The sequence below is a fragment of the Panicum virgatum genome, chromosome 9N (genome assembly GCF_016808335.1).
Source record: "Panicum virgatum strain AP13 chromosome 9N, P.virgatum_v5, whole genome shotgun sequence".
Taxonomy (NCBI): domain Eukaryota; kingdom Viridiplantae; phylum Streptophyta; class Magnoliopsida; order Poales; family Poaceae; genus Panicum; species Panicum virgatum.
In genome coordinates this window covers 55318201-55345943 of record NC_053153.1, presented here as the reverse complement: position 1 = coordinate 55345943, position 27743 = coordinate 55318201, and the positions used below count along the sequence as shown (strand labels likewise).

The following is a 27743-nucleotide window of genomic DNA, read 5'->3' as shown; positions in this document are numbered from 1 at the left end:
TGCTAGGAAGAGATGCCCTAAAGATTTTTCAAAGAAACCTACGACATTGGGAGATCGGGCGATCCGAAGTTCAAAAGTACCTTTGAGACCATTGAGAGGGCGGGAACTTCAAATCCAATGACTCCCCGGAGTTTCCGGAGGGGAGGAGAGCCTTCCTTCAAAGATTGACGAGTTCGTGATGGCCGGAAGGTAGAAATTGCCCCTAGGGCGTGAGTGGGAGAGTAGACAGAAGAGGGGACGGCGGCTGCGGTAAAAAGAATGAAAGGAACCGTTTTCCCAGACCCTCCCCGCGGTATATATATAGGAACGTTTTACTATCCGGAGTATCCGGCCTCAGGGCCGGAGTATCCGGACAGTCCGGAGTATCCGGGCCCTGGGCCGGAGACTCCGGCTCCCCCTGAGACTGAGCACAAAAAGTTCAAAAGAACTTGATCTAGATAGATTTGGTATAGATAGATTTTGAAGATCTAATGGTGTGAGAGAAATTACTCAACTTGAGATCAGCCAACAATCAATCAAGGAGAACAATGATCTCAAGAGAGTAAAGTAAAGAATTAAGCCTTTTATAAAGCAAAAGTCACCCAATTTTTGAAAGTTTTCAAGATCTTTTCATTTTGATAACCACTTAATATATAATCACTCAAGTGTATGCAATAATTCAAGCTAGGTTACGAGAATCCAAGATGTTTAGTTCACTTCTCAAAGCACAAAACCTCGACTCATCTCGAGGCTTAGTGAAGATATCGGCAAGTTGCTCGTCGGTGCTTACATGTTGTAAAGCAAAATCTCTCTTAGCCTCATGATCCCTTAAGAAATGATGACGAATATCTATGTGCTTTGTTCGGGAGTGTTGTACGGGGTTGTTTGCTAACTTGATTGCACTCTCATTATCACAAAATAGAGGAATTGCATCAAAATGAAAACCAAAGTCACTCAACGTTTGTCTCATCCACAAGAGTTGTGCACAACATGCACCGGCGGCGACATATTCGGCCTCCGCCGTGGATAAAGCAACCGAATTTTGCTTCTTAGAGCTCCAAGCTACTAAGGATCCGGCCAAGAAATTGACAAGTCCCCGTAGTGCTCTTTCGATCCACTTTGCAACCGGCATAATCCGAATCGGAATAGCCAAGTAAGTCGAAAGATGAGCCCTTGGGATACCATAAACCAAGGTTAGGAGTGAAGACCAAATATCTTAGGATTCTCTTAACCGCCAGTCAAATGACATTCTTTCGGATTAGCTTGAAATCTTGCACACATGCACACACTAAGCATAATATCGGGCCTAGATGCACAAAGGTAAAGAAGGGATCCAATCATGGAGCGATATACCTTTTGATCCACGGCCTTGCCATCTTCATTGAGATCAAGATGCCCATTGGTTGGCATGGGAGTTTTGATGGGCTTGGCATTTTCCATGTCAAACTTCTTGAGCATATCATGGGTGTACTTGGTTTGACTAATGAAAGTGCCATCCTTGAGTTGCTTGATTTGAAATCCGAGGAAGAAGGTCAACTCACCCATCATAGACATCTCAAATCTCTTTGTCATAATCCTACTAAAATCATCGCACCAAGTTTTGTTAGTAGAGCCAAATATAATGTCATCGACATATATTTGGCACACAAAGATATCTTTATCAACTTTGCGAGTGAAGAGAGTAGGATCGGCTTTGCCTATTTCAAAGCCTTTTCTTAAGAGAAAGTCCTTAAGGCATTCATACCATGCTCTAGGGGCTTGCTTGAGCCCATAGAGCGCCTTATGGAGCAAGTAGACGTGATTTGGGAATTTTGGATCTTCAAAGCCCGGTGGTTGCTCAACATATACCAATTCGGAGATTGGTCCATTAAGGAAAGCACTCTTCACGTCCATTTGATATAGCTTGAAATCATGGTGAGTAGCATAGGCAAGCAAAATACGAATTGACTCAAGCCTAGCTACGGGTGCATACGTTTGACCAAAATCCAAACCTTCGATTTGTGTGTAGCCTTAAGCAACCAACCTTGCTCTGTTTCTTGCTACCACGCCATGTTCATCTTATTTGTTTCGAAAGACCCATTTGGTTCCAATGATATTTTGCTTCGGTCTTTCTACTAAGGACCAGACTTCATTCCGAGTGAAGTTGTTCAATTCCTCTTGCATAGCCATCACCCAATCCAGATCATCCAATGCTTCTTCCACCTTAAGAGGTTTCAAGGAAGAAACAAACGAGTAATGTTCACAAAAAGTAGCCAAACGAGATCGAGTGGTTACCCCTTTACTTATACTTCCAAGGATATTATCCACGGGATGATCCTTTTGAATTATGTGATGAACTCTTGGATGTGGAATGGTGGATTGATGTTGAATTGGTTCAGCATCTCTACCATCTTGAGACTGATCTTGATGTTGGATTGATGCCTCAGCTTGAGTAGCCCGGATACTCCGGTCTGGAGTCTGGATACTCCGGTCAAGATGTCCGGAGTCTCCGGCTTCATATCCGGAGTTTCCGGGTTTTGCAGCGGATGTAGAGGTAGATGGCCCTTGAAACATCAACACATCATCATCGTCATTGTCCACTTGTTCTTGAGGTTTTATTTTACCAATCACCAACTTCTTGATAGCTTGACTTGATGATTCTTCCATTCCTACAACATTATCAACTTGCTCCCCTTGAGAGCCATTAGATTCATCAAATGTCACGTCACACGCTATTTCAACACAACCGGAGGTTTTGTTGAAAACACGATAGCCATGAGCATTTGAGGCATAACCAAGAAGAAAACCTTCATCAACTTTAGGTGCAAACTTAGAGTTCTTGGGCTTCTTGTTAAGAATGAAGCACTTACTTCCAAAAACTCTAAAGTAAGACACATTAGGCTTTTTACCAAGTAGGAGCTCGTATGCCGTCTTGTTCAAGATCTTGTGAAGATATAGGCGGTTGATTGCATGATATGCCGTGTTGATTGCTTCCGCCCAAAATTGATCCGAGATCTTGTACTCATCAAGCATTGTTCTTGCGGCCTCGATGAGAGTTCTATTTTTCCTCTCAACAATTCCATTTTGTTGAGGAGTATATGGAACCGAGAACTCATGACCAATGCCCTCTTCATCTAGAAACTCTTCTACATTAGTGTTCTTGAATTCGGTGCCGTTGTCACTTCTCACTTTCTTGATCTTAGTCTCAAATTCATTTTGAGCTCTTTTTGCGAATTTCTTGAAAGTCTCTTGCACTACACTTTTGTCATGCAAAAAGAACACCCAAGTGAAACGAGAATAATTATCAACAATGACAAGACCATATTTGTTACCACCAATGCTAATATATACCACCGTGCCAAAGAGATCCATATGTAGAAGTTCAAATGGCTTGACGGTGGTGACGATGCTTTTTGATGGATGTGGAACACCAACTTGCTTCCCGGCTTGGCATGCACTACATACACGATTTTTCTCAAAAGAAACATTTGTTAGTCCTAGGACGTGATCCCCTTTAGAAGCTTGTTGAGATTTCTCATCCCAACATGAGCTAGTTGGCGATGCCATAACCAACCCAAGCTAGACTTTGCTATCAAGCAAGCATCAAGTTGAGCCCTCTCTTGAGAAAAATCCACAAGATAGAGCTTTCCCTTGAGCACCCCCTTGAAAGCAACGGAGTCATCGCTTCTTCTAATGACGGTTACACCCTCGTTAGTGAACAAACAATTGAAGCCCGAATCACAAAGTTGTGAGATGGACAACAAATTGTAACCAAGTGACTCAACTAAAAGAACTTTTGAGAGAGTAAACTTTGAGTTTAGATTAATGTTACCGGTACCAAGCACTCTTCCCTTTTGATTTCCCGCAAAAGTAATGAAATGATCTCCACTTGATGCGGTTATTGTTTCAAACATACTCCTTTCTCCGGTCATATGATTTGTGCAACCACTATCAATCACCCAAGTTGATCCACCGGAGGAGTATCCCTACAAAACAAAGTTACTCTTTTCTTTTAGGTACCCAACAATACTTGGGTCCTTTAATGTTAGTCACAAGAACTTTGGGCACCCATACATGGTTTTTCACTTTTGTATTCCATGTACGGTGTCCTACATATTTGGCAACCACTTTACCATGGTGGTTCCTTGTCAATACATAATTGGTATAGAAGGATACATGAGATGATTCTTGTGCCTTGATCTTAGTTGGGTTAGAGGCCTTGAACTTATCTTCTTTGAATGAGGATGCAACAATCTTAGCACCCTCATCACATGTTGTGCCTCTCTTGATGAAGTTGACACGACCACTTTCTTGAATTACATCATTTGTCTTGTGAATGAGAGTGGTCATGTTCACTAGACCTCCTTGAGCACCCAATGCGGTCTTGTTCTTGTTCTTGGTAAATGGAATGGCATGTGGGGTACCTTGCCCATTCCTACCAAGTCCCTTACCCACTTCAAACCCAAACTTGCTCATGTATCTTGACCCAAATCCCTTGGTGTGTTTCTCAAATTCACCTACCCTTGTAAAGGGAATTTTCTTTGGGACTTGAGTATGTGATGGAGCCTCTTTTTGCAACAAGTGAGTGAGTCTAGAGATTTCTTTCTTCATTGCATTCATCTCAACATGGTTAGTAGCACAAGTTTGAATATCAATATTAAAGCACCGTGCACATCCATTACTTGTAGAAGGACTAGATGAATTAGATGTCTCTTTAGTCTTAGAAGTACTTTCCCAAAGAGTATTAAATTGAACTTCAAGTGCCGTGTGATTAGCTTGTAAGCTTGTCATGCTCTCTTGAAGTTTCTCATTATCCTTTCTTAGAAAAGTGTTAGTGTCATTGACAAAAGAAAATTTTCTAGTCAAATCATCCACTTTTTCTTTTTCACTAGAGAGTGACTCTTTCAACTCAAGAAGAGTGCCATCCTTGACTTTGATTGAGTTCACAAGCATCTTGTTTTCCTCCCTTTCATAGGCGAGGTCCTTTTCAAGAGCCTTGAATTTTTCTCTCTCAAGTCTAAGCAATTCTTCTTGTGTTTCAAGAGTCTCATCCGCTTCATCTAGTTTCATAACTAATTTCATCATTTTAGTTGCGGCCCCTTTACCATATTTCTTGACTAGTTTAGCAACTTCTACTTCATTATCCAATTCATCATCCGATGAGTTTGGAGATGTTACCTTGGAGTTTTTAGCCATGATGAGGCACATGATAGGAGCTTCATCCTCATCGTCGGTGAGATCTTCAAACAAGCTTGGAGGATGTGGAGATGATGCTTTAAAAGCCATGGTTGCAACATCTTCTTTCTCGGACTCACTTTCTTGTTGTGAATCCCATTCTTGACCAAGGTGAGCTTCTCCGGCTTGCTTCTTGTATCTTGATCTATCTCTCTTGGATGTGCTTTCTTTGGTGTCTTTGTTCTCCTTCTTCTCTTCCGGGCAATCGGCAATGAAATGCCCAACTTTGTTACACCCAAAACACGGCCTATTAGACTTTCTTCTTGGCTCATACTTCTTGTTCTTTCAAAGTTTCTAAAGTTGCCTCTCTTCAATACTCTTGTGAAGTTTTTGATAAAGAAAGCCATTTGCTCATCATTAAGCTCTTCATCATCATCACTACTAGTGCCATCATTTTTTGAGGATTGGTTTGCCTTTTCTTTGCCTCTTGACTTAGCTTGAAGTGCCAACCCACTATTCTTGGCCGCTTGTTCTTGAAGCTCGGCTAGATCTTGGTTGATCTTGACTCTCTTCAATTGATCATGGTGAGCTTCAATTCTTCCAAGAACATTCTCGGCGGTGAAGTGTTTGAATCCTCTTTCGGCTCTAATCAAGCTAGGTAGAGTAACATCCCTAGCCATATACACGGTCAAGAGCTTGTCCACAATCTCACGGTCACCCCACTTGTCACCACCAAGAGATTTGATTTGGTTTGTGATCTTCTTCATGCGGTTATACATTTCTTTCACACCTTCATCCTTCTTCATGGAGAATAAGCTCAATTCATCTTCCAAAGTTTTGATTCTTGATTCACGTACTTTCCTTGACCCTTGATGGTTCACAAGAAGAGTGTCCCAAGCATCTTTGGCGGTTGGTGCATCCTCTATCTTGTCAAACTCTTCGGGACGCACGGATGTGTGTAGGATGTTCAATGCTTGGAAATTCCTTTGTAGCACATATGCTTGAACCGGGGTTGGAGTTTCATCTTCATCCGGAATTTCACACCCAACTTCCACAACTTTCCAAAGATCCTTGTGAATTGCATTCATGTAACCGAACATCTTAGTCTTCCATTGATTATATCCGGTACCATCAAAGAAAGGTGGCTTGCCCATATGAATTGATGCATTGTGCTCACTAGGTAGAGAAAAAGTGTAATCATGAGCAACTCTTTGATAATCACCTTTGCCTTTTGACTTTGATGAGCTGCCCTTGTTTGAAGAGCGTGAGGCTCTTCTCTTGGAATCGGTGTCGGAGTCATCACTAGAGTCAATGATAACTCGGGAGCTAGTCTTTTTCTTCCTTTGCTCCTTCTTCTTTTTCCTCCATGCCTTCCACTCCTCATAAGACATCTCATCATCGGATGTCTCTTCTTCACTTTCTACTCCACCATTCTTATTCTTTCCCTTCTTGTTGTTGTTGGATGGCTCTACATTCTTGTCTTTGTCTCTTTTATCACTAGGATCACCTTTTTCACCTTCATTAACCGGATTCTCTTGATTATTTTCATCATCCGACATCTTGACCTCTCCAGACGGTTAAGCCCTTTGAGTGGAGAGCCAAGCTCTGATAAAAATTGAAAGGATCTTAAGATGCCTAGAGGGGGGTGAATAGGCAATCTGCAATTTAAAACACTTAACAAAAATGTGAGACACAGACTAGCCCGGATACTCCGGGTATAGGCCCGGATACTCCGGGTTTTGTGATCCGGAGTATCCGGAGATATATCCGGAGTCTCCGGGTATGAATGACCTGAAAGAAAACTGCAAGAATCTGTGTATGAAAAGTAGATCGATTTAAAGTAAGAGTACCAGGGGTTCCTTAAGGTTGATATCCAACAAACAAAACTTACTAGAAACTTGTGAGTGAGTAGATCGAGCTCAAACCCTAGAAATGAAGTCTCACAAGCAAATAGCAATGAAATCAAGTAAACTAACATGAAGGAGACAAGGATTTGTTTCCCGAATGTTCACACCCGAAGGTGCTACGTCTCCGTTGAGGAAGGATTCGAGAGACGGTGCTCAAGAACCCCTATGCTCCTCTTCCAAGGGCGAGATCACCTCTCAAGCCCAAGGTTACTTACTATGGATTCCTCGGCGAGGAATGAAGCTTACAAACTTCTTGTGCAGCTCACAATCTTGATTGAGCAATCACAAGCATGCCTAGCCGTCTAGGAGCACAAGGCTCCAAGAGTAATAAACTTGAATCCGTGGGCTTGACCAAAACCAAGTGCTCAAGAGATGGAAATAAGGCACCCGGACACTCCGGGCAATGGGGTTCGGAGTATCCGGCCCTATACCCGGAGTATCCGGGTAAGGCAGGGAAAAACTTCGGTTTATAGCTCCTTTGAGGTGTTTTGTGGCTCACAAGTGTTTGTATAGGTTCTCTTGAGCACAAGATCTAAATCGAAACCCTTGAACCAAGTCCCTCTTGATAGTACGGCGTTCCTATACTCAAATTTCAAATTCAAAATCTAATTTCTTGAGTAAACTTGAACTCCACTCTCTCATTTCCTTTTTGAGGGTCGTATATCGTCACTTGATTCACCTATACATGTTCACCACCTGCACACATGCTCAATTACACGATTAAATGCACATGTGTTTTGTCATTAACCACCAAAACCCACTTAGGGGCCTAGATCACTTTCAGCGGAGATCGACCCGAATGCTGCGGCTAGCGCCGCTGCCCGGATTGCCGAATTAGTCTCAGCCTCTGAGGGTGTCCTCGGTGCGGGGATGTCCGAGGGGCCCCCCGTGGGGGTCGAGTGGGCGACGGTCCAGCACGGGGTCCCCTCGGATTTTGATCGCAATGAGCGGGAGGAGGAGGAGGAGGTTTGGAAGGCGCAGTACGAGGTCGGCACTCCGATCTAGGACGCCCTTGGCCGCGCCTTTCAGCTTCATCAGAAGACGGACTTCCTCATCAGCAAGGTAAATGCCTTTCCCTAGGAATTGTCCGTTTCTGATCCCGTTTGTGTGTGTTCTGCTTATGTCCTTCCGTTCGCAACGACTGAAGGAAATATCGCAGAGCAAAAGCGCCGAGCTAGCCCGGCAGTACTCCCAGGTGCAGTGGCTCGAGCAATGCAATGCCAGTATGGTCACGCGGATGAACGAGGCCAATATCTTGGTGTCCGACCTGGGGGCGCGTCAGTGCGCACTGGAAGAGGAGCTGGCGCGGTCGACGAGCGCGCCTCCCAGAGGGCCGCGGCAGAGCAGAAGGCCCAGGAGGTCGAGGCTGTGACATCCCAGATTTTTAAAATACTAAGCAAGAAATAATAAATACCGAATCATGCTTAATAAACAAGAACAATTCAAATTATGCATTTCTTTTGGGAAATATATATGTGTGTGTGTTTGTATATGCATGTGTATGTGTCTATGTGTATATGAAAACATGTGAGAAAATGAAGTTTTGCACATGAAATGACGAATTTTTCAAATCACAGTTTTTAAACGTTTACATTATCTTTCAAATTGTAACAAACAGGTTTTAAAAAAATAAATTTCAAACCATTGCTTAAATGGACATTTGCCCAAAACAAATATTATAGGTTTTCGAGTGACGAACAACTTTTGTGTTCAAAGTTTTTCGAGTCGCCACACAAAAATGGGAGAAAAATTTAAATTTCGAAGTGTATAGGACCTTTTCAAATGCACTCAAGTTTTAAATTTTATCTTTATAACGAAGCGTCAAATGAAAAAGTGCCCAAAACTAAAGTTGTAGATCTCAAAATTTTGAACAACTTTGGTATTCAAGAGTTTTTCATTTGAGGCCAGGAAGAAGGAGAAAAACTGAATTTACAAACTGTATTTTGGAACTTCGAGTTAATTACGAGACTGCCATCACCTCCATCTCCTCTGTTCGCGCCGCCGCAGCTTCTCGGCGTCCGCGTCCACGTGTCGCCGTGCCACTGCCCTCGTCACCGCTTAACCGTCCGACGAAGCCAATTCGTGTTTCCCCTCTCCATTCCTCGCGCCAGAGCCCAGGCCGAACTCTGCTCGCACGCCAGAGGCGCCACCGCATCTCATGGCCGCCGCCCCCACCTAGCTCGCCGCCGGACCCCCTTCTCCGACCTCCGTGCGCCCGAACTGGGCAGCCCACAAGCTCCCACATCCTCCACTGCAGCTTCGCCAGCCCGTCCCCGCTCGCTCTCGCCCACCGGAGCGCCGTCGCGCCGGAGCAGACCGCCGCCGCCCCATAGGCCACCGTGGAGCACCCCTCTCTGACCCTCCTCAGCCCAAATTGAAGCCCTAGACCCCTTCCTCAGCTTCCATCGATGCTCCTCGACCCGATCGCCGCCGCCCAGGGCCATCGGAGCGCCGCCGCCGCCGGCACCCATCTCACGCGCCACCACCCTCCCAAGGTAGCTCTCAACTCACCCGAGCTCCCTGACCCGTTCTCCCTCGCCGCCGGCAACCATCGCCGCCGGGAACGGCCGGCAGGGCCGTCCCCTGTTTCTTCTCCACCGGCGAAGGACCCAACCGCAAATAGTTTTAGAATCCCAGGGGTCTCAGCACAAGAAACCAGGGACTGGTTTGTAAGGTTTAGTTAGGTTTTTCTAAATTTTTTTGCGGACTTCAAAAATTCGTAACAATTCGTAGAAAAATCATAAAAATACAAATCCAAATGTTTTGGAATCCTTGTTACGATATCTACAAGTTTTGTTACATGCACATCTTCATAATCTGTCTACATTTTAATCTAGGAAAAAGATTAGATTAAATGGGCTATGTTTGTTCTAGGAGTTTTACTAGGTATCTATATTTGATTTTTTGGCTAGATGTTACTTCCTGCAATGTGTAGACCTGTGTAAAAATCTGAGCACCAATGAACACCCCTAACAAGATGAAATCCTAGTCTTTGCTAGATCTAGCATAACAACTTGCTATTTATTTCTGGATGTTATACTATAGATATGTGTATGAAAAATTTTCCATGTTTTTTTAATGCTAGGTAAACACCACTGTCCAAGTTTGGTTAATTTTTGATCAGTCTAGCTATATATGTGATTTTAATCCATGTTTAATAGTGCTATTTCATGATAATTAGTTCTGGTAACTAGAAAAATATGAAAAATTCACAGAATACTTTACACCATATTAGAAATATTCAGAAAAAGTTTTAATACCAGAACTTGTATACCTTGATCTGTATAAATAGGTTTTGTTTCTAGCTGTGTCTATTTGTTTTATTTTTCACGATTAATTGGCTCATTAAAATTTGCTGAAACTTTTACAGTAGGCTTATTAGAATATCTGGAATACTCTGTAAAATCATGAGCACCATTACTGTCATATTCCATCCTGTAGAAATGAATCTTGTTTATAGAAGAATCTGTGTATTTTAATTTTCATGTTAGATATGATTAATGAAAATGGCTGAAACTTTTTTTTAGTAAGCTTTTTGTTTAGTTTTGTTCTCTGCATAAAAGTTTCAACACAATAAACTCTTCCTAGTAATGATAGTAAATAAACTAAGTTTCTATGTGACAAATGACAAAAGACAAAAATGAGAAATCCAACTTGCTCTATAAGTTTAAGCCAAGTTAATTACTACTCTATAAATAACTGCCCTGTAAGTAGAAAATGAAATGGTTGTTTTCTTGACCTGAGTTTTATTGGACTGCAACTTTATCGTGAAGGAAAAACAATAACACCTAAATCGCTAAGCAACTCGGAACTTTGCATTCATACATATGCATTGTCGCATTTCATTTAGGTACGATAGAAGAACCGCGTGAATGATGTGATATCGGAGCCGAGCCAGAAGACGGTGAATAGTGGATACGTCTAGAAGATGGACAGATGGATCCTGATGTACAAGACCGAAGGAAGCTGCTCGTTGAGCAATTCTCCTCTAACTAACTCTGACCTAGTGTTATTCCTAGGCAAGCCCCGGAGCATGTCCTATATATTTTAAATTTATGCAACTTATTATTATTCCTATCTACTTGCACATTTAAGTTTACAGGAGTTGCTTGGAACCTTAGCTGCATGATCCTAGGTACCTATGCTTGAACACTAGTATGTGTAGGTCGCTAGTTGGCTAGGCTAATGGATCGGTAGAAGTCGAGTGATTTCTTGTCACTCGCGAGAATTATAGGAGTTGAATGTTTACTACATACTGCAACTATAAGGCTCACGGACAGGGTTGTGGTACTTGTGATACCCCTTCTGTTTAGTGAAAATGGATAAGGCCGCAGTGTGTGGTAGTGGTGGTTAAGCTTTTGAACGTACTAACCACATGCCGAGAAATATGGTAATCGGTAAGCTCAAGTACTGGAATGCACCGAGGCCGGAACATACTCCCCACCGTCTTTGAATGTTGTTCTCATGCGGCCACATGCGGGTGCAAGAAGGCTCACGACCCGGCGTAGTACCGTGGCGTGGATTCTTGTAGTCGAGGGCGGTGGGCCTGTTCTGTGCAGCGGGAATTGAAGGGAAAAGTCGTGTGGGCGAAGCGAGATGTCGATCCCCATGCGTGTGTGTTAGGTCTGCCTGGCCAGGTTAACAAATTCGATTCGAGTTGTCCGCTTCTCATGGTTTGGGACTGCTTAACCCTTTTGCCACATAGAGTAAGAAGTGAAAGATGATGATGATGATGATGAATATGTTTGGTTGGATGATGAAAGATAATTGTTTCCCACCATGTATGCTATTGGATAGATGCTCACCTAGAATGGTTAATTGAACTAGAATTTGGAAGCTAAAACCTGAAATTAAGGATATACTCTTAATGCTTTTCGGCAAAACAAACCCCTCAAGCCAAAAGCCTTGCATGTCTAGATAATGGGCTAAGTATACCCTTAGTCGGGTAAGCCTTGCTGAGTATTAGTATACTCAGCCTTGCTTGTGGCTTTGTTTTCAGGTGGTGGATCAGAGGTTACGGTTGATGTCATGTACGGGCTTCATCATGACGTCTTCTATCGTCGCTAGACTATCGTGTATTTTTCTGCTGCACTTGAACTTTGTTCTCTTTTTATAAATTCAAACTTGGTTTGTAATATTAATTCAATTTCATACTCTGTGCTGTAAAATTTGTGGAATATTGCATCCTCTGGACTGCTTTGTTGATCCTATTCAAGTGGTTTAATCGGGATTTTAACCGACAGCACTGCCGGATTACTCCGTTTTAAGTGCGTGTTAACCCTTATTGTTGTTTTGATGATGGTTAGCGTACTTAAGCCGGATTAATTTAGGCGGGACTGCCACAGCGGCGCAGGCTGCCAAGCTGCGGCGGAACGCGGTGGTGCTGGAGCAAAAAGACAAGGTGCTCGAGGCGAAGGAGGCTGAGCTCTAGAGCGGGAAGATGGCGGTCGCGACGCTCACCGAGACCCTCGTGCAGAAGGACACTGTCCTCGCTGCACAGGAGGTGGCCATTCGGGACGCAGAGGCCGCCCTCAAGGAGAGAGAGGCCTCCTTGTCCGTGCTCCGGGAGCAGGCGGATGCCGAGCGGGTTCAGCTGGCGCAAGCACAAGAGCGCATCGAGGGTAAGTATCTATGATTTCACCTAAGTTGATTCTTATTTTGCCGAAACTTATCTTCGTTTTCTTGTTCAGAGCTGAGGAAGACGGTGGCGGACAAGACCGCGGCGAAAGAAGCCATCCAAGTCGCGTTCATGTCGACGCAGGCCAAACACGAGGACCTGGAGAGGATCGCCGTGGCCGTGTGCCAAGAACTCGAGGGGGAGGGAGGCTCGTCCGGGAGCTCGGGGACCAGTCGCCTGCGACCGCTGGGCGGTCGGGTGGCCGAGCGCCTCAGGAGCGCCTTCCGCCTCAGCGTTCAGAGGACACTCACCGTGGCGTCGATGCACTACGACATGAACCTCGAGCAGGTGGTGATGGGATACGTCGTTGCGCCTGGCGTCGAGGGGGATGACGCGGTGGCTGCTATGGAGCAGGCCGCCGCCGCCGTCGAGGACTTCACCGCCGCCTTGTCCGAGCGACTCGAGGTCAACCTCCTCCCTGATGCTGAAGACAACGCCGCTGAGGGTCCGCTGGGAGGAGAAGGAAACCTGTAGAAGTCTTGGGACATGGAGCCCGTGTAGATAAGTTAGTATTTTGTCTTAACTATGTTTATGTGTGAGAAAACTAGTTGATGTATATTGATAGTGTGGCCACTCGAGGCATGTGCATTCGAGCCCTTGTTTTCTTTACTTTATTTCTGTGTTATCGTATGCGTCTTAGATAGGTCTCTGCGAGGAAGTTTGCGTTCATAAGCAACTTAGGCGTAGGGAGGTGAGAGAGGATGCTGTATCCCGGAGGCGTAGGCGGTCCCGCGGCTCGGCTGGTCCCGTTCCATAGTCGTTTATGCCTTGCGTCTACCTTTCTAAGTATACGAGAAACGAAAATTTTTCGAAAAAATGTTGGCTTTTTTTGGGGACGTTCGGGGTTCCCCCCGTAGTAGCCCCCGAGGGAGGCTTGACTTTGCCGAGGGTAAAGTCGAGCCTACCTCAGTGTTCGTGCGCGTCCGAGCCCCCGAGGGTTCAGAAGGTTCCCAAAAAATAAATAAGTAAAGCATACTCTTTATTACTTCGGAAAATTTGAAATACAAGTAGCTTGGAATTTCAAGGATAGATGCGACATAGCTGCTGGATGTTCCAAGCGTTGGTGAAGACTTCGCCATTTTCGTTAGCTAGCTTGTATGTGCCAGGCTTGAGCACTTCAACGACGATGTATGGACCTTCCCATGGTGGTGAGAGCTTGTGGCGTCCTCTGTTGTCCTGTCGAAGCCTCAGCACCAAGTCCCCTTTGTTGAGGTCTCGGCGTCGAACCCTCTGTGCTTGGTATCGTCACAGAGACTGTTGGTATCATGCTGAGTGCAAGAGCGCCACATCTCTTGCTTCGTCCACTTGGTCTAGCGAGTCCTCGCGGGCTTGTTGGTTCTGCTGCTCTTGGTAAGACTTGAGCCTCGGCGATCCGTATTTGAAGTCCGTGGGGAGGACGGCCTCGGCGCCGTAGATGATGAAGAATGGGGTGAAGCCCGTGGCTCTGCTCGGGGTCGTTCTCAGGCTCCAGATAACCGAGGGTAGCTCCGTGAGCCACCTTCGGCCAAAATTGTTTAGCTTGTTGAAGATTCTTGGCTTGAGGCCTTGTAGGATCATACCATTGGCACGCTATACTTGGCCATTCATTTGTGGATGGAACACTGCTGACCAGTCCACGCGTATGTGGTAGTTGTCGCAGAACGCCAAGAACTTCTTGCCTGTGAACTGGGTGCCGTTGTCGGTGATGATCGAGTTTAGAACCCCGAACCTAAAGACTATGTCAGTGAAGAACAGAACGGCCTGCTCAGACTTGATCTTGCCGATGGGTCGAGCCTCGATCCACTTCAAAAATTTGTCGATTGCTACCAATAAATGGTTGAAGCCCTCGGGCACTTTCTGCAAAGGCCCGACTAGGTCCAATCCCCACACGGCGAACGGCCATGTGACGCGGATGGTTTGCAGAGCGTGAGCCGGGAGGTGCGTCTTCCGGGCGTAGAACTGGCAGCCCTCGCAGGTTCGTACGACGTCGGTAGCATCGGTGACTGCAGTGGGCCAGTAGAATCCCTGTCGAAACGCGTTGCCCACGAGGGTCTGCGGTGCAACGTGATGACCGCAGATGCCAGCGTGGATATCCCGGATCAACTTCTTGCCCTCGGGGATGGGGATAAAATGTTGCAGAACGCCTGAGGGGCTGTGTACAGTTCATCGTCGACCAAGACAAAGGACTTGGCCCTCCTGGCGATACGCCGTGCCTGAGCACGGTCTGAGGGTAGGATCCATCGGATCATCCAGTCGAGGTACTGGCTACGCCAGCCTCGCAGAGGTGGGGCCACGTCGATTTCCATTGCTTCGGACTCATCCGCCGAGGAGGTCTCGGTCTCCGTGTCCATGGCCTCGGCCTCGGCCTCCTGCGCCCAGGGGTCTTCGGCCGATGGCTCGACGGTCGCAGCCCCCGAGGGTTCGGGTGCCGCTCCGCTGGCTTCCGCAGGGGTCTTGGAGTCGACGGATTGGTTGGCGAGGTCGCGGGCGAAATGTTCAGGGGAACTGTGGTCCGCCCAGACGCGATCTTGGCTAATTCGTTTGCTTCCTCATTGTACTTGCGTGCGATGTGGTTGAGCTCGAGCCCGTTGAACTTATCTTTGAGGCGGCGCACTGCGTTGCAGTACGCCTCCATCTTCTCGTTGTGGCAGCTGGCCTCCTTCATGACCTGATCGATGACGAGTTGGGAGTCTCCTCGGACGTCGAGGCGCTTGATACCAAGCTCGATGGCGATGCGGAGGCCACTGAGGAGGGCCTCGTACTCCGCCATGTTGTTGGACGCCAGGAAGTGCAAGCGTACCACGTAGTGCATGTGTTCTCCGAGGGGTGAGACGAAGAGGAGGCACGCGCCTGCACCAGTCTTCATCACTGACCCGTTCATGAGCCAGCACTCGGCTTGAATATGAGGTGGGGGCAGCTGAGTGTCGGTCCACTCGGTAATGAAGTCTGCCAAGATCTGGGATTTGACCGCCTTGCGAGGAGCGTAGGTGAGGGTCTCTCCCATCAGCTCCACTGACCACTTGGCTATCCTACCTGTGACCTCCTGGTTGTGGACTATCTCTCCGAGGGGGAAAGACGAGACCACGGTGATGGGTGAGCCTCGAAGTAGTGGCGCAGCTTGCGCCGAGCCAAGATCACTGCGTAGAGCAGCTTCTGGATCTGTGGATATCGTGTCTTGGTTTCAGACAGCACTTCACTGATGAAGTACACCGGCCTCTGGACGGGCAAAGCGTGTCCCTCCTCTTGTCGTTCCACAACGATGGCTACGCTGACGACCTGAGTCGTGGCCGCCACATATAGGTAGAAGGGCTCACTGTCCATTGGTGGCGTTAGGTTTGGAGCGCTTGTGAGCGACGCCTTAAGTTTGTCAAGGGCCTCTTGGGCCTCGGGGGTCCACGAAAAGCGTTTGGATTTCCTCAGAAGCCGATACAGAGGCAAGCCTTTCTCACCGAGGCGTGAGATTAAGCGGCTGAGGGCTGCTAGGCAACCCATGACCTTCTATACCCCCTTTAGGTCTCGGATCGGGCCCATCCGAGTGATGGCCGAGACTTTCTCAGGGTTGGGCTTGATGCCTCATTGGGAGACGATGAAGCCCAAGAGCATGCCTCGAGGGACTCCGAACATGCACTTCTCAGGGTTGAGCTTTACCCCTTTGGCCCTGAGGCAATCGAACGTGATCCTGAGATCGGCTACCAGGTCGTTCGCCTTCCTGGATTTTACGACGATGTCGTCGACATATGCTTCTAAGGTTCGCCCTATATGATCTTTAAATACGTGGAGCATACATCACGGGTACGTAGCTCCGGCGTTTCTAAGGCCAAAGGGCATCATGATGTAGCAGTAAATGCCGAAAGGGGTGATAAAAGAAGTCGCGAGCTGGTCGGACTCTTTCATCTTGATTTGATGGTAACCGGAATATGCATCAAGAAAGGATAAAAGTTCACAACCCGCAGTCGAGTCAACTATTTGGTCGATACGTGGCAAAGGAGAAGGAACTTTAGGACATGCTTTATTTAGACTAGTATAATCTACACACATCCTCCACTTCCCATTCTTTTTCTTAACTAGTACAGGATTAGCTAGCCACTCGGGATGGAATACCTCCTTGATGAATCCGGCCTCCAAAAGCTTGTGCACCTCCTCGCCGATTGCCCGTCGCTTGAGCTCGTCGAAGCGCCGCAGGCGTTGCTTGACCGGCTTGGAGTTCGGCAGGATATCAAGGGAGTGCTCGGCGACCTCCCTCGGGATGCCAGGCATGTCCGAGGGGCTCCACGCACAGATATCGACGTTGGCGCGGAGGAAGTCGACGAGCACCCCTTCCTATTTGCTGTCGAGGGTAGCGCTGATCTTCAGCGCCTTGCCATCGGGAGTCTTGGGGTCAAGGGGGACGTCCTTGGTACCCTCGGCAGACTCGAAGCTGCCTGCGTGCCGCTGCTTGGAGTCCATGGCCTCGTCTGCCATGCTATTTAGCTGTGCGGCGGGGGCCTCGTCCGCCGCCAGGGCCTCGGCATGCTCGACGCACTCGACGTCGCACTCGTAGGCGTGCTCAAATGAGGAACCGACGGTGAAGACACCCTTCGGGCCCGGTATCTTCATCTTGAGGTAGGTGTAGTTGGGGATCGCCATAAACTTGGTGTAGCATGGACGCCCAAGAATGGCGTGGTATGTTCCCTGGAACCCTACCACCTCGAAGGTGAGCACCTCCTTGTGGAAGTTGGCCGCCGTGCCGAAGCAGACGGGCAGGTCAATCTTGCCGAGGGGTTGGACTCGCTTCCCCGGCGCAACGCCATGGAATGGCGACTTTCTGGGGCGTAGCTTGTCCATGCCGATCCCAATGAGCTCCAAGGTGTGGGTGTACATGATGTTGAGGCTGCTGCCCCCGTCCATGAGCACCTTGGAGAAGCGAGGGTTGCCGATGATGGGATCTATGACGAGTGGATATTCTCCCGGATCCGGGATGTAGTCGGGATGGTCCTCGCGACCGAAGGAGATGGTGTCCTTCAACCAGTCGAGGTAGGATGGCGTGGCCTTGGTGATGGAGAAGACTTCTCGGCGCTCGCGCTTGCGTTGTCGAGAGGTCATATTCGTCGTGAGCCCCCCGAAGATGAAGAAGACGTTTTCCACCGAGGGGAATTCGTCGTCGCCACCCTTGTCGTCTGCATCCTTCTTCTTGTCTTCGTCGCAGTGCGCGACGCGGTTGTAGTACTTGCGGAGCATCTCGCACTACTCGAGGGTGTGGTTGACCGAGCCCTTGTGGTAAGTGCACGGCTTCTTAAGCATGTCGTCGAACAGGCCGCCGCCGCCCCGAGGGGGGCCTCGGGGACCCTTGTGATCTGGGGAAGCGATGAAGGCCTCGTCGGAGTCCTTTCCTTGCCCCTGACCGCGCTGGTTCTGCGGTGCCGGCTTCTTTCCTATCTTTCCCCACTTCTGCTTCTTCGCGGGGGTCTTGGTTTTGCTGCTGCCCTCTGCGGGCGCATCTTCTTTGCGCTTGCTCGTCTTGCCATCGAAGATGGCACCAACTGCCTCCTCGCCGGAAGCAAAGTTGGTGGCAGTATCGAACAGCTCATTGGTGCTGGTGGGACGGCTCCGCGTAAGTTCATGCACTAGGTTATTGCACGTCATGCCCTCGAGGAAGGCATTGATGACTTCGACGTTGGTTACGCTGGGGAGCTCGGTGCACTGCTTGGAGAAGCGTCGAATGTAGTCGCGCAGGGATTCGTTGGGCTTCTGCCGGCACCCTCGGAGATCCCAGGAATTCCCAGGGCGCGTGTAAGTGCCCTGGAAGTTGCCCACGAAGACCTTGACCAGGTCGGCCCAGTCATGGATCTGGTTCGTGGGGAGGTGCTCGAGCCATGTCCGCGTAGAGTCTGCGAGGTGCAAAGGAAGATTATGGATGATCATGGCATCGTCCGTCGCACCGCCTAGCTGGCATGCTAGGCGGTAGTCGTTGAGCCAGAGCGCGGGGTCTGTCTCTCCCGTGTATTTGACGAGGGTAGTGGGCTGTCGAAAGTGCGGGGGGAAGGGAGCAGTGCGAATCTCCCGGCTGAACACACGGGTGCCCGGAGACTCCGGTGATACGCCCCTGTCATGCTTGGGGTCGAACCGGCCACCCCGTCGAGGGGCGTACTTCTTCCCGTTGCTGGCGTCGCCGTCGTCGGTGTGCCGGCGCGCGTCGTGGAGGCGCTCCTTCACAGGAGGTCTCTTGATGCGGTCATGCACCGAGGGTGCTTTCGCATCGTCGGCCGCGGTTGTCTTGCCCCGTCCTCCTGGTAGTGTGTGCACCGAGGCCTCGTGGTTCTGTTGCGCAGTCCCACCAGCCTTTGCCGAAGCCACCGAACGCATACGAGACGCGGAGCTCTCAGCCTGCTATACTGCATGCCTCGTTGCGCAGGTTGCGTCCCGCAGTCGTAGAGGGCTCGGGCATGGCTTGAAGCAGGTACGCCGCAGTGACGAGTTTCTGGCTAGCCCTTTTCAGTTCCAGCGGTTTGTCGACGTCGTCATCGGCCAGGATCCGCTCCTGGGCGATGCGCCCCGCCGCCCGAGCTCGCGTACCGCGTGTGGTGTGCTTCTGCTCGAGCGCGGTGTGCAGCATTCGTGTCTGCCGACGCTCCACATAGAGCCTGATCTCGAGCTCCTTGAGTTGCGCCAGCTGTGCCTGCCGCGCCGCCGAGGCTGCCGACGCAGCTGGGTTCGCGGCAGGCACTACCGCTTGGTTTGCTAGTGGGGGTCCTCGTTGTTTCTGTCGTTGCTCGGCGCGTCGTCGATAGCCCCATCCGCCAACTCGACCATGAAGCACTCCCGAGTGGGATCGTAATCCCTCTCGCTGGAGTCCTCGGAGCAGGTGAGGCAGTAGTCCGCCACAAGCTGAAACGATCGGAAAGCGTCGAGGTCACGGATCCCGGAGTGGTCCCACTCTGCGGCCGTGAAGTTGTCCATGAATAAGTTGATGCCGTCGGCAGTGTCGGGAGTCGTCGGGTGATGACGCAATGAGGTTGCGGATCGAGAGGAGGTGATGACTCGGCAGATCCTCGTACGTGCTCATGTTGGTGCTGACCGACGAAGCGTAGGTTGTAGCGGCGTTGTGCATCCCGAAGGGAAAGGGCGACGGCGCGGCCGCGCCCTCCTTGGGAAGCACCGAGGCTGCACTCGGTGGTGGTAAAGCAGCGACATCCTCCGCCGCGGCTGCAGGTTGCGACGCGCCAACCTCGACCCACATGGGGTGGCAAGGCGAGCCGCTCTGCGCCGCTCCATGCGCGCTCGTCGCGCGCGCTGGCCCGAGCGCCTCCTGCGCTGGGGCGGTGGAGTCGGAGTGTCGGGGTTGGCCCCGGCCGGGAGGAGCTCCATGTCGTAACCGTTGCCGGTCGCGACGAAGTTGAGGCTCCCGAACTGGAGCACTGTGCCTGCCGGGAGCAGGCGTGGCCCGTCTGCCATCTAGGGAACAAGAGGGAACGAATACAAGAGTCACGCAGCTCCCCCTACCTGGCGCGCCAACTGTCGGTGTCCTGACCCGGCGGTTCGGCACCAACTAGTGATGATGCTGCATGGTCCCTCACCCTAGATGGTTGATGCAAGAGGCAACACAGTAATGCACGAGTTTATCCTGGTTCCGGCCGCGGGGCCGTACGTCCAGCAAAGGGGTGTGCGAGTGCACTGTACTATCTTGCACCGTGGTGCTTGTAGTAGGGGGTACAAGCGAGGCGAGAGAGGGAGGGAAACTCCCAGGTCTCTGCTAAGAGATTGAGGCAAGTGCCAATATCGTGCTCCGGAGAGCGGGTGTGTGTTCTAAGGGATGAGTTGAGCGTCTGAGCATGTGAGATCGTCTGTCCGGATGAGAGGCCCGTCTCCTCCTTTTATAGACACATGGAGGGCGGAGTACATGTACGAGGAGATCTAGAGTCGTCGTCTCCTCCCCGAATCGGGGGTGCACAGTGGATGACTATTGTAGAAAGTACACTGTGGTGTAGTGGAGGGCATGGCGCCGGGCGTGGCAGTTGTCCTGGGCGACGTCCTTGGTCTTGTGGAGATCGCACCGGCGTCCTGATGGCTCCTGTAGGCGTCGTGGCGGTCGCTGTGGAGGGTACCATCCTCCAGGCGTGGCGTGGTGGAGCGCCAAGGGTCTTGCAGGCGGGGGGTCTTGCTCCGGTCAAGGCTCGGACCGCATTCGAGGGTTGCACCCATGCCGATCGAGGGTTCCGTAGCAGAGGAAGTACGCGGAGTAGGCAGCACAGTGGCCGGAGTAGCGCCGGGCACGTCTGCACGGGACGCCGCAGGTTCCCACAGTGTCGACACAGTGCTGGGGATGGCGGAGCAGTGACCGGAGTTGGCGGACGGGACTCCGGTCACAGCTGCTGTGCAGCATGGTGGCCTGATGCCGCTTGACTCCGCATTCCGCGGTGGAGTGGTTGGCATTTAATGCCTCCGTCCGTCGGGTGGGTGAGCAGATGGGTTACTAGTTCTGTCTGCCGAGGGATGGCCTCGAGCGAGGCGGAGTTGGTCCGCTCTCCCGAGGGTAGGTCCGCTACCCTCGAGCGAGGCGGAGAGGTGATGCTCTGTCGAGGGTTTGGTGGGGGGGCCTCGAGCGAGTCGGAGATCGCTCCGCGGGTTCGAGGGGGGGCCACGGATGGGCCGTACTGCGGAGCTGGGCCGTGGGCCGAGTGCAAATTGGGCCTCTTCGAGATCTGGAGAGGATTTCTTCCTCTCTAGGATCGCCGTCGAGTAGTCCTTCTTTCCCTTCGGATAGGAGGAAGACTGTTTGCCTCAGTTCATCATAAATGTAGAGTATGACGTGGTGGTAGGTACTGTGGGCCTGATTGCCCAATCGTGTTTTGCGTTTTTGGGGGCGAGGGTGCCCCTAATTATGGTACCCGACAGGATTGGGCAGGAAAACCCTTCAGCAGTTTCCGTTTCCATATTTTATTACGAGAAATGGGAACGGGAGCGAAAACAGGATATACCGGTTACGGAACGCGCGTGAACCAGAAAATTTACCGGAAGGCATTATTGTTTAATCGCCGTTCATCTTACATAAATATAACACTACAGACTCCTTCATGCAAGCTATTTTTTCAAAAAATATGATTAAGACTTCATGTTTCCTATGTCTAAACCTGAAGTGCACCGATTGATATTGTGGAACAAGAGAGAATATATGATGTGCCTAATAAATCTTTTCTGGATTTTATAAATACGGGATCATCCGGGTTAAAAATGGGTTCCTGCAAATACGGGCGGGATACACCTCTTTCCACTTCCCATTCCATTTTCGTAGTTGCCCGTAAATACAGAAACAGGCAGAAAAAATATAGAAATACATGCAGAACGGGACAGGATTTTATTCGTCCGTAGTTCACTTCACAAGAGGAATGCGTGTGGCTGCTGGCAGATTGCTGTAAGAGGAGTTGCTATAGCCGGATGCTTACAGGTTGACTGGTGACAATTTTAGGTACTTAGGGAGAAGCTGATCAAATGGATCATTTCCAAGTAAGTTGCTGCGGAAACTAGTGTGTTTCTACGTGAAACTACTGTATTAGCGTGTATCTTCGGTAGTATGTTATCCGAACACCCCAAACACTGCTAATTCCTCATGGATAACTCTACAGCCATCACAAAACCCATAGCTGACATGTCAGCATCGACATGTATATAACATAACTGAAATCCGGTTGAATCAGATAGATTGATAGATGAGGAATCAACAGTTGGAAAGACTACAGCATATTCTATGGGGCAACATCCGACCGATATGTATGTACACTAATCCAAATTGCAAATACAACACTGTAGTCTGTAGAGACACGACGACGACCATGTATGGCAAAGTTAATGGCTGGCTGACTTCTTTTTTTTATTTTGTTTTCCGGACTATGGGCACCGCCTTCAAATTCTGGGCTCAAAAAACAGCAAGCCGGGGACACTCCTGCAGGTGCGCGGAATTTTGAGCAGCCTCTGACTCGCTTTGGCTACTGGCCAAGATTACCAAGGAGGCGCTCCACCGCGGCATGTACATTCCCAGCAGTAGCAAGCAGTGCTTGGATGTTCTCCGCATTGTCAATGAAACCCATTTCTCGGAGCTGAGTAAGCTGTGTTGCATACAGCTCCTCCGGCGGCACTGAAATGAGATCATCATTAATGATTACAAAACCAAGAAACAATCATCCATATATAAGCACCCAAGTTTTTCAGTAATAGTATACTCACCATTGGAATTATTTGGAACACCAAGGCCACCTCCTGATCCAAGCCCGCTGAGCATGCTCATCAAGGTGTCAAGGCTAGGGTTTCCTTGGGTACCTGAAAATATATCATTGCAAGTGCTCAACTAGAGTACTCTCCTACAATTTATCTAGCAAGAATGCACAGCTGCAATCTAAAATTGCTCTAGAATGGGGAACTCATGGAGGTTAGCCTGAAACTGGCCTGAATTCACTCACTATTTGGATGGTACAGTAAAGGAACTGTAAAGTAGCACAGGCATGTCCACCACTTCACGAATTAACTTGAATAGTTCCAGTGTTTCCAGAGTGGTGATATAAAGACCTAGGGAACTTTCATATGTTTCCCAGTCATCGAATCCATTTGAGTGCAACAGTTTAGTAATATCCAAACTAATTCCAGTATATTCAAGCAATGCCTGATAGAGAACTTGAATGGGACTTTTGAGATAAATGTTTCTGGAAACTTGATGCACTTAAGTTACCTTAGCAGTTTGGCACTAAGTAAGAAACGATCAAATGGTAATCGGTAATAGCTCTCATGATCAAATTTATGGCTTAACTCATGGCATGACTGAAACCTTGAGGAATACAGTCAATCAAGCACCAAATGCAAAGCAAAGCAATAGTTACTGCACAAGCAGAACAACACTAACACCACTCACACCGAACATGACATAGCGACATACAAATCCAAGTGAAAGAAAACATAGTGGGCAAAAGCAACTCGGAATTTACCTGTGGCGCTGCCCAAATTGTTGCCATCCCTGAATCAAATCAAACAATTAAAATGTAACTCCAAAAACATAATAATGGCACTGCTCAAATTCTATTTCAAAAACACTCACTGGCTAGGTTGTTGTTGACCAAGCTGTCCTAATAAGGTCTGCTGAAATGAGAGTAATTGCTGAAAGAAAGGGAAAAACATTTAGGCTTAGTAACAGATGGAAGTAGTTAATGTCTTGTATCATAAAGTACCTGCAAAGTCCCTGGCGATGTCAACTGGCGAAGAAATTCTGGATTTTGGAACATTTCCCTCAGCTGAGTGTTTGATTCCATCAGGTTGCGTGCATTCGGGTTGAAGTTAAGCAACTGTGGACAAGGAGAGATTACAAAACGACCCAATGCTAGGATTCCACCTTCTAGAAAAGGACAAAAGAAATTTAATGTGGGATCAAGTTGAACACTACTGTACCTGGTTCATGGTCTGTGGATCAGACATAATGCTCTGCATCATCTGCATCATTGCGGGGTTTTGCAGCATCTGATTAAGGAAAGAAGCATCAGCTGAACCACCAAGCATGCTCCCAAGATCTGCTGATCCCAACCCTCCTAGACCACCAGCAGCACCAGATCTTTGACTGCCAGCAAGACCACCGAGCAAACTACTCAAATCTGGTGAACCCAACCCTCCCAGGCTCCCAGTGGCACCAGTTCTTGCATTGCTAGTAGGACCGGACCGTGCTGCTCCTTGTGCACCCCCAGCTGGTGATTTTAGTAGGCAAACAAAATATAGTACATGTCAACATCAATACAAAAATACTCAAATAAAACACAAGACATCCAAAACTGAATTATTCAAAACCTACCATTGGTGCTCCAGGGATTTGGAAGTGGATTAGTATTTGGAGCAGGGGTTCCTGTTGTTGACTCAGAACCAGGAATTGGAGCATTTGTTGCCGGTTGACCAGGTTGGTTAGAACCCTGATTGCCAAGAAGAGCTGCAAATGGGTTTGAGGCTGTGTTGCCTTCCCCGCCCATTGTTGTTGCATTTAGGAATGGCTCCTGGACAGTTTCATACATTCGTCGGAGCATATTAAACCCTTCGGGAGAAGATTCAATGTTGCTCATAGCTCTGTCCGTGTTCCGCATGATCTCTCTCATGATTTCAGGGTTTCTAGCAGCTTCAAGAGTTTGGCGGAGGACACTCGGGTCATTGAGCACATGGGCAAGATCTGGATTCCGATCCATGATCTCGCGCAACTGTGGGTTGCTCATGATCATATTGCGTATTAAATCTGGGTTGTTCATGAGATTTTGCATTGCTGGCATATTCATCATCTCCCTCATCAAGTTGGGATTCTGGCTTAAATGCTGCTCAACTTGCTCTAATTCTGGAAATCCTGCTCCAAATAAACCTGATGGCCTGCCACTTCTTGGAGCACCAACACCTGGAAATAGGCCTCCCAGGCCACCTGCTGGGCCACTGCTAGGAGTAGATGAAGCAAGGGGACTGGCAGCAGCAGGTGCACCTGATGCAGCCGGTGCGGCAACACCACGCACCAAGTGAATTGTGTGATCTGTTTCAACGCCTACAACATATAAGAAGCATGTGCAAAATGATTAATAATTCCAATATTTGTATTGTACATGATAAACTAACAAAGAAAGAAAGAGAATGTTCCTAGATCTGATACAAACAAAACCAAGAGAACACCCAGTTAAAATACCTACAGAATTTATATATGTGCGGAAGGCAATCATCTTGTGAGTGTGCGATAAATCTATAGTATCATTAAAAATGAAGTTGCCACCATACAACGGCTACTGCAATGCACTAATAATAAATCTATATTGTAACACTATAAAGCAGTATGACTTAATTACACTGAACGGCACGATCATTTAGTGCAAAATTGTCACATTACATCCTATACGATAAAAAGTAGATGGCAGAGACATTCACTGGGGTGATATCAACCCCTCATTTAGTTTTTAAAATTAGCACTTGAACAATCAACTGCGGGATGCATCAGATAATCGAAGCCAATTGTTTTTTGGTTGCCATGCCCATGACAAACAAACCAAATAACTTTCAGGAAAGTTGAGAACTTTACAGAAATATAATGATAGTATATTATTTACTACGCAGGCCTATGGCAAATAAAATATTTTGAGCTCACCACACTAGATTGATATCAATAGCTTCTATTTACAACCACATAAATATATAAGAGAATCAAGTGCACTCTAACAAAAAAAAATTGATAATAATGTATCTCCCCCATGTCAATCATAAGCTAATCGCTATCTCTATCTCTACTATTTCTAAAGCAAGAAATGATTCCTTGGTCCGTCAATCGGAATCCTGATTGGAATCCGGACAAATCAATCGGAATCTTAATCGGAACCCGAACAAATCAATCCAAATCCCAATCGGAACCTGGACAATCAATACCTCATGCGGTCACGGCACATGGAATGAGAGCAAAAAAATAGTGGTCTCATGTAGGTCTGAGTAAATTTATGTTACCCGTAGCAACGCACGGGCACTATGCTACAAATATACCAAATTTTACTTGACCTCCCAAGTCCATCCACGGGTCATACGTGTTTCCTATGAATACACACCGAGACATGCACAACCAACAATTCTGGAAAGTCTGCATAACATTTGGATTTATATGAGAATCAGGACAAAAGAAGCTGCCTTTTACTTCATCTAATCCTAGGCTGTAATAATATTGATCAAGTTAACAGTTCATCTAATCCTAGGCTGTAATAATATTGATCAAGTTAACGGTTTTACGTTACGATCGGACACTACATAGTATGTAAGTTGAGAGTATAACAGTATACTTACATCACCGAATCAAACGTGTCAGCTAGCACAATACACAGTAAATCTACTACGAGCTAGCTTGCATAGCCAGGAAAAAAACCAAATGCAGAATCTAGCCACCATTAATACCCTACAAGCACAGGCATTTCGCCGATAACCTGAAGCACGCATAATTCACAACCCCACCACCGAATTCATGCGCATAACCAGCCAATCTCACCCTACAAGGCTAAATCGCGAGCTACTTTACTCTACCAAAGGTGATTCGGCACGCACCGTAGCTTTCTAGGGTTTGCTCGTCCTTGAGGATACGGCCCTTGTAGATCAGGCGCTGCTGCGGCGCCGGCACGTCACAGCTCCCGGCCACGACCTCCTTGAACGCGCCCACCGTGGCAGCCAGGTCGGCCTGCACCGTGAACTTGGAGCCGTTCGCGCACCGGATGTGCAGCGTCGCCCCCGCCGCGGCCGGCGCCTCCCCCGCGGCAGCAGGCGGGGACTCGCCGCTCCCTGCGCCATCGCCTCCGCTCGCCATGGATTTGATACCTTGCTCCGGATCGGCGTCGGCGGCAGCGGCTCCGATTGGGGTTTGGCGTGTGCGCGTGAGCTGCGAGGTCTCTCCTCTCTATTTTTTTTTCCCCCTCCTCCCCTGTTCCCCTCTGCTTGCAAGGAAAGAAGAACTGAAGAAGAACATACAGTGTGGCGCGTGGGATTTAACGGCGGGGAGCGGGGCGTGGTAGAGGAGATGGACGGCCCGGATTCGTCCCGTGACGTGGAGGTGTGTGTCTCTGCGGGGTGGGGCTGGGAGTGGGGCGTGAACCGGCGCGTGATGGTCGTTGTGAAGAAGGTTCTAGGCCTAGGTTCGACTGCTTTAGTGGCGTGACGGCCAGAGCTATAATTTATTATTTATTATTTATAAGTATTAAATAAAATTTGTTTATAAAATTTTTTGCGGGTGCTAATTTGCGAGACGATTTAATGAATCTAATTAATTCATGATTTTCTATAGTGCTGCTACAGTAACTATTCGTTAATCATAGATTAATATATCCCAAAATGGGCGTATGTGCACCATAGAGCGATCCTGGAACTATCCAACGACCCATTCAGTGAGGTGAGGAGCACCAAATGATCCGTGGTTGCACCAATGGTTCTGGTGGGTCGAACCATTTAGCTTGCTATTGCTGGGCTCGTGCGTGCGCCGCGCCTCCTCCGCTACACGCTGCCCGTACTGCCCCTGCTACAACTCCGACTCGTCTGTCTCTTCCTTCCTTGCC

The 27743-nt window shown here is 48.5% G+C and overlaps 1 protein-coding gene across 1 annotated transcript; it reads right to left on the bottom strand.

Moving 5' to 3' along the window:
* Nucleotides 1-22337: 22337 nt before the first annotated feature.
* Nucleotides 22338-27174, bottom strand: LOC120688583 (ubiquitin domain-containing protein DSK2a-like). Its single transcript, XM_039970948.1, has 8 exons — nucleotides 26746-27174; nucleotides 24497-25219; nucleotides 24103-24392; nucleotides 23886-23999; nucleotides 23756-23814; nucleotides 23646-23674; nucleotides 22894-22986; nucleotides 22338-22804 (listed from the first exon to the last, which is right to left on the bottom strand). Exons 1-8 carry the CDS (start codon nucleotides 26999-27001, stop codon nucleotides 22656-22658), a joined length of 1713 nt encoding a protein of 570 aa, XP_039826882.1. The 5' UTR covers nucleotides 27002-27174; the 3' UTR covers nucleotides 22338-22655.
* Nucleotides 27175-27743: the final 569 nt, after the last annotated feature.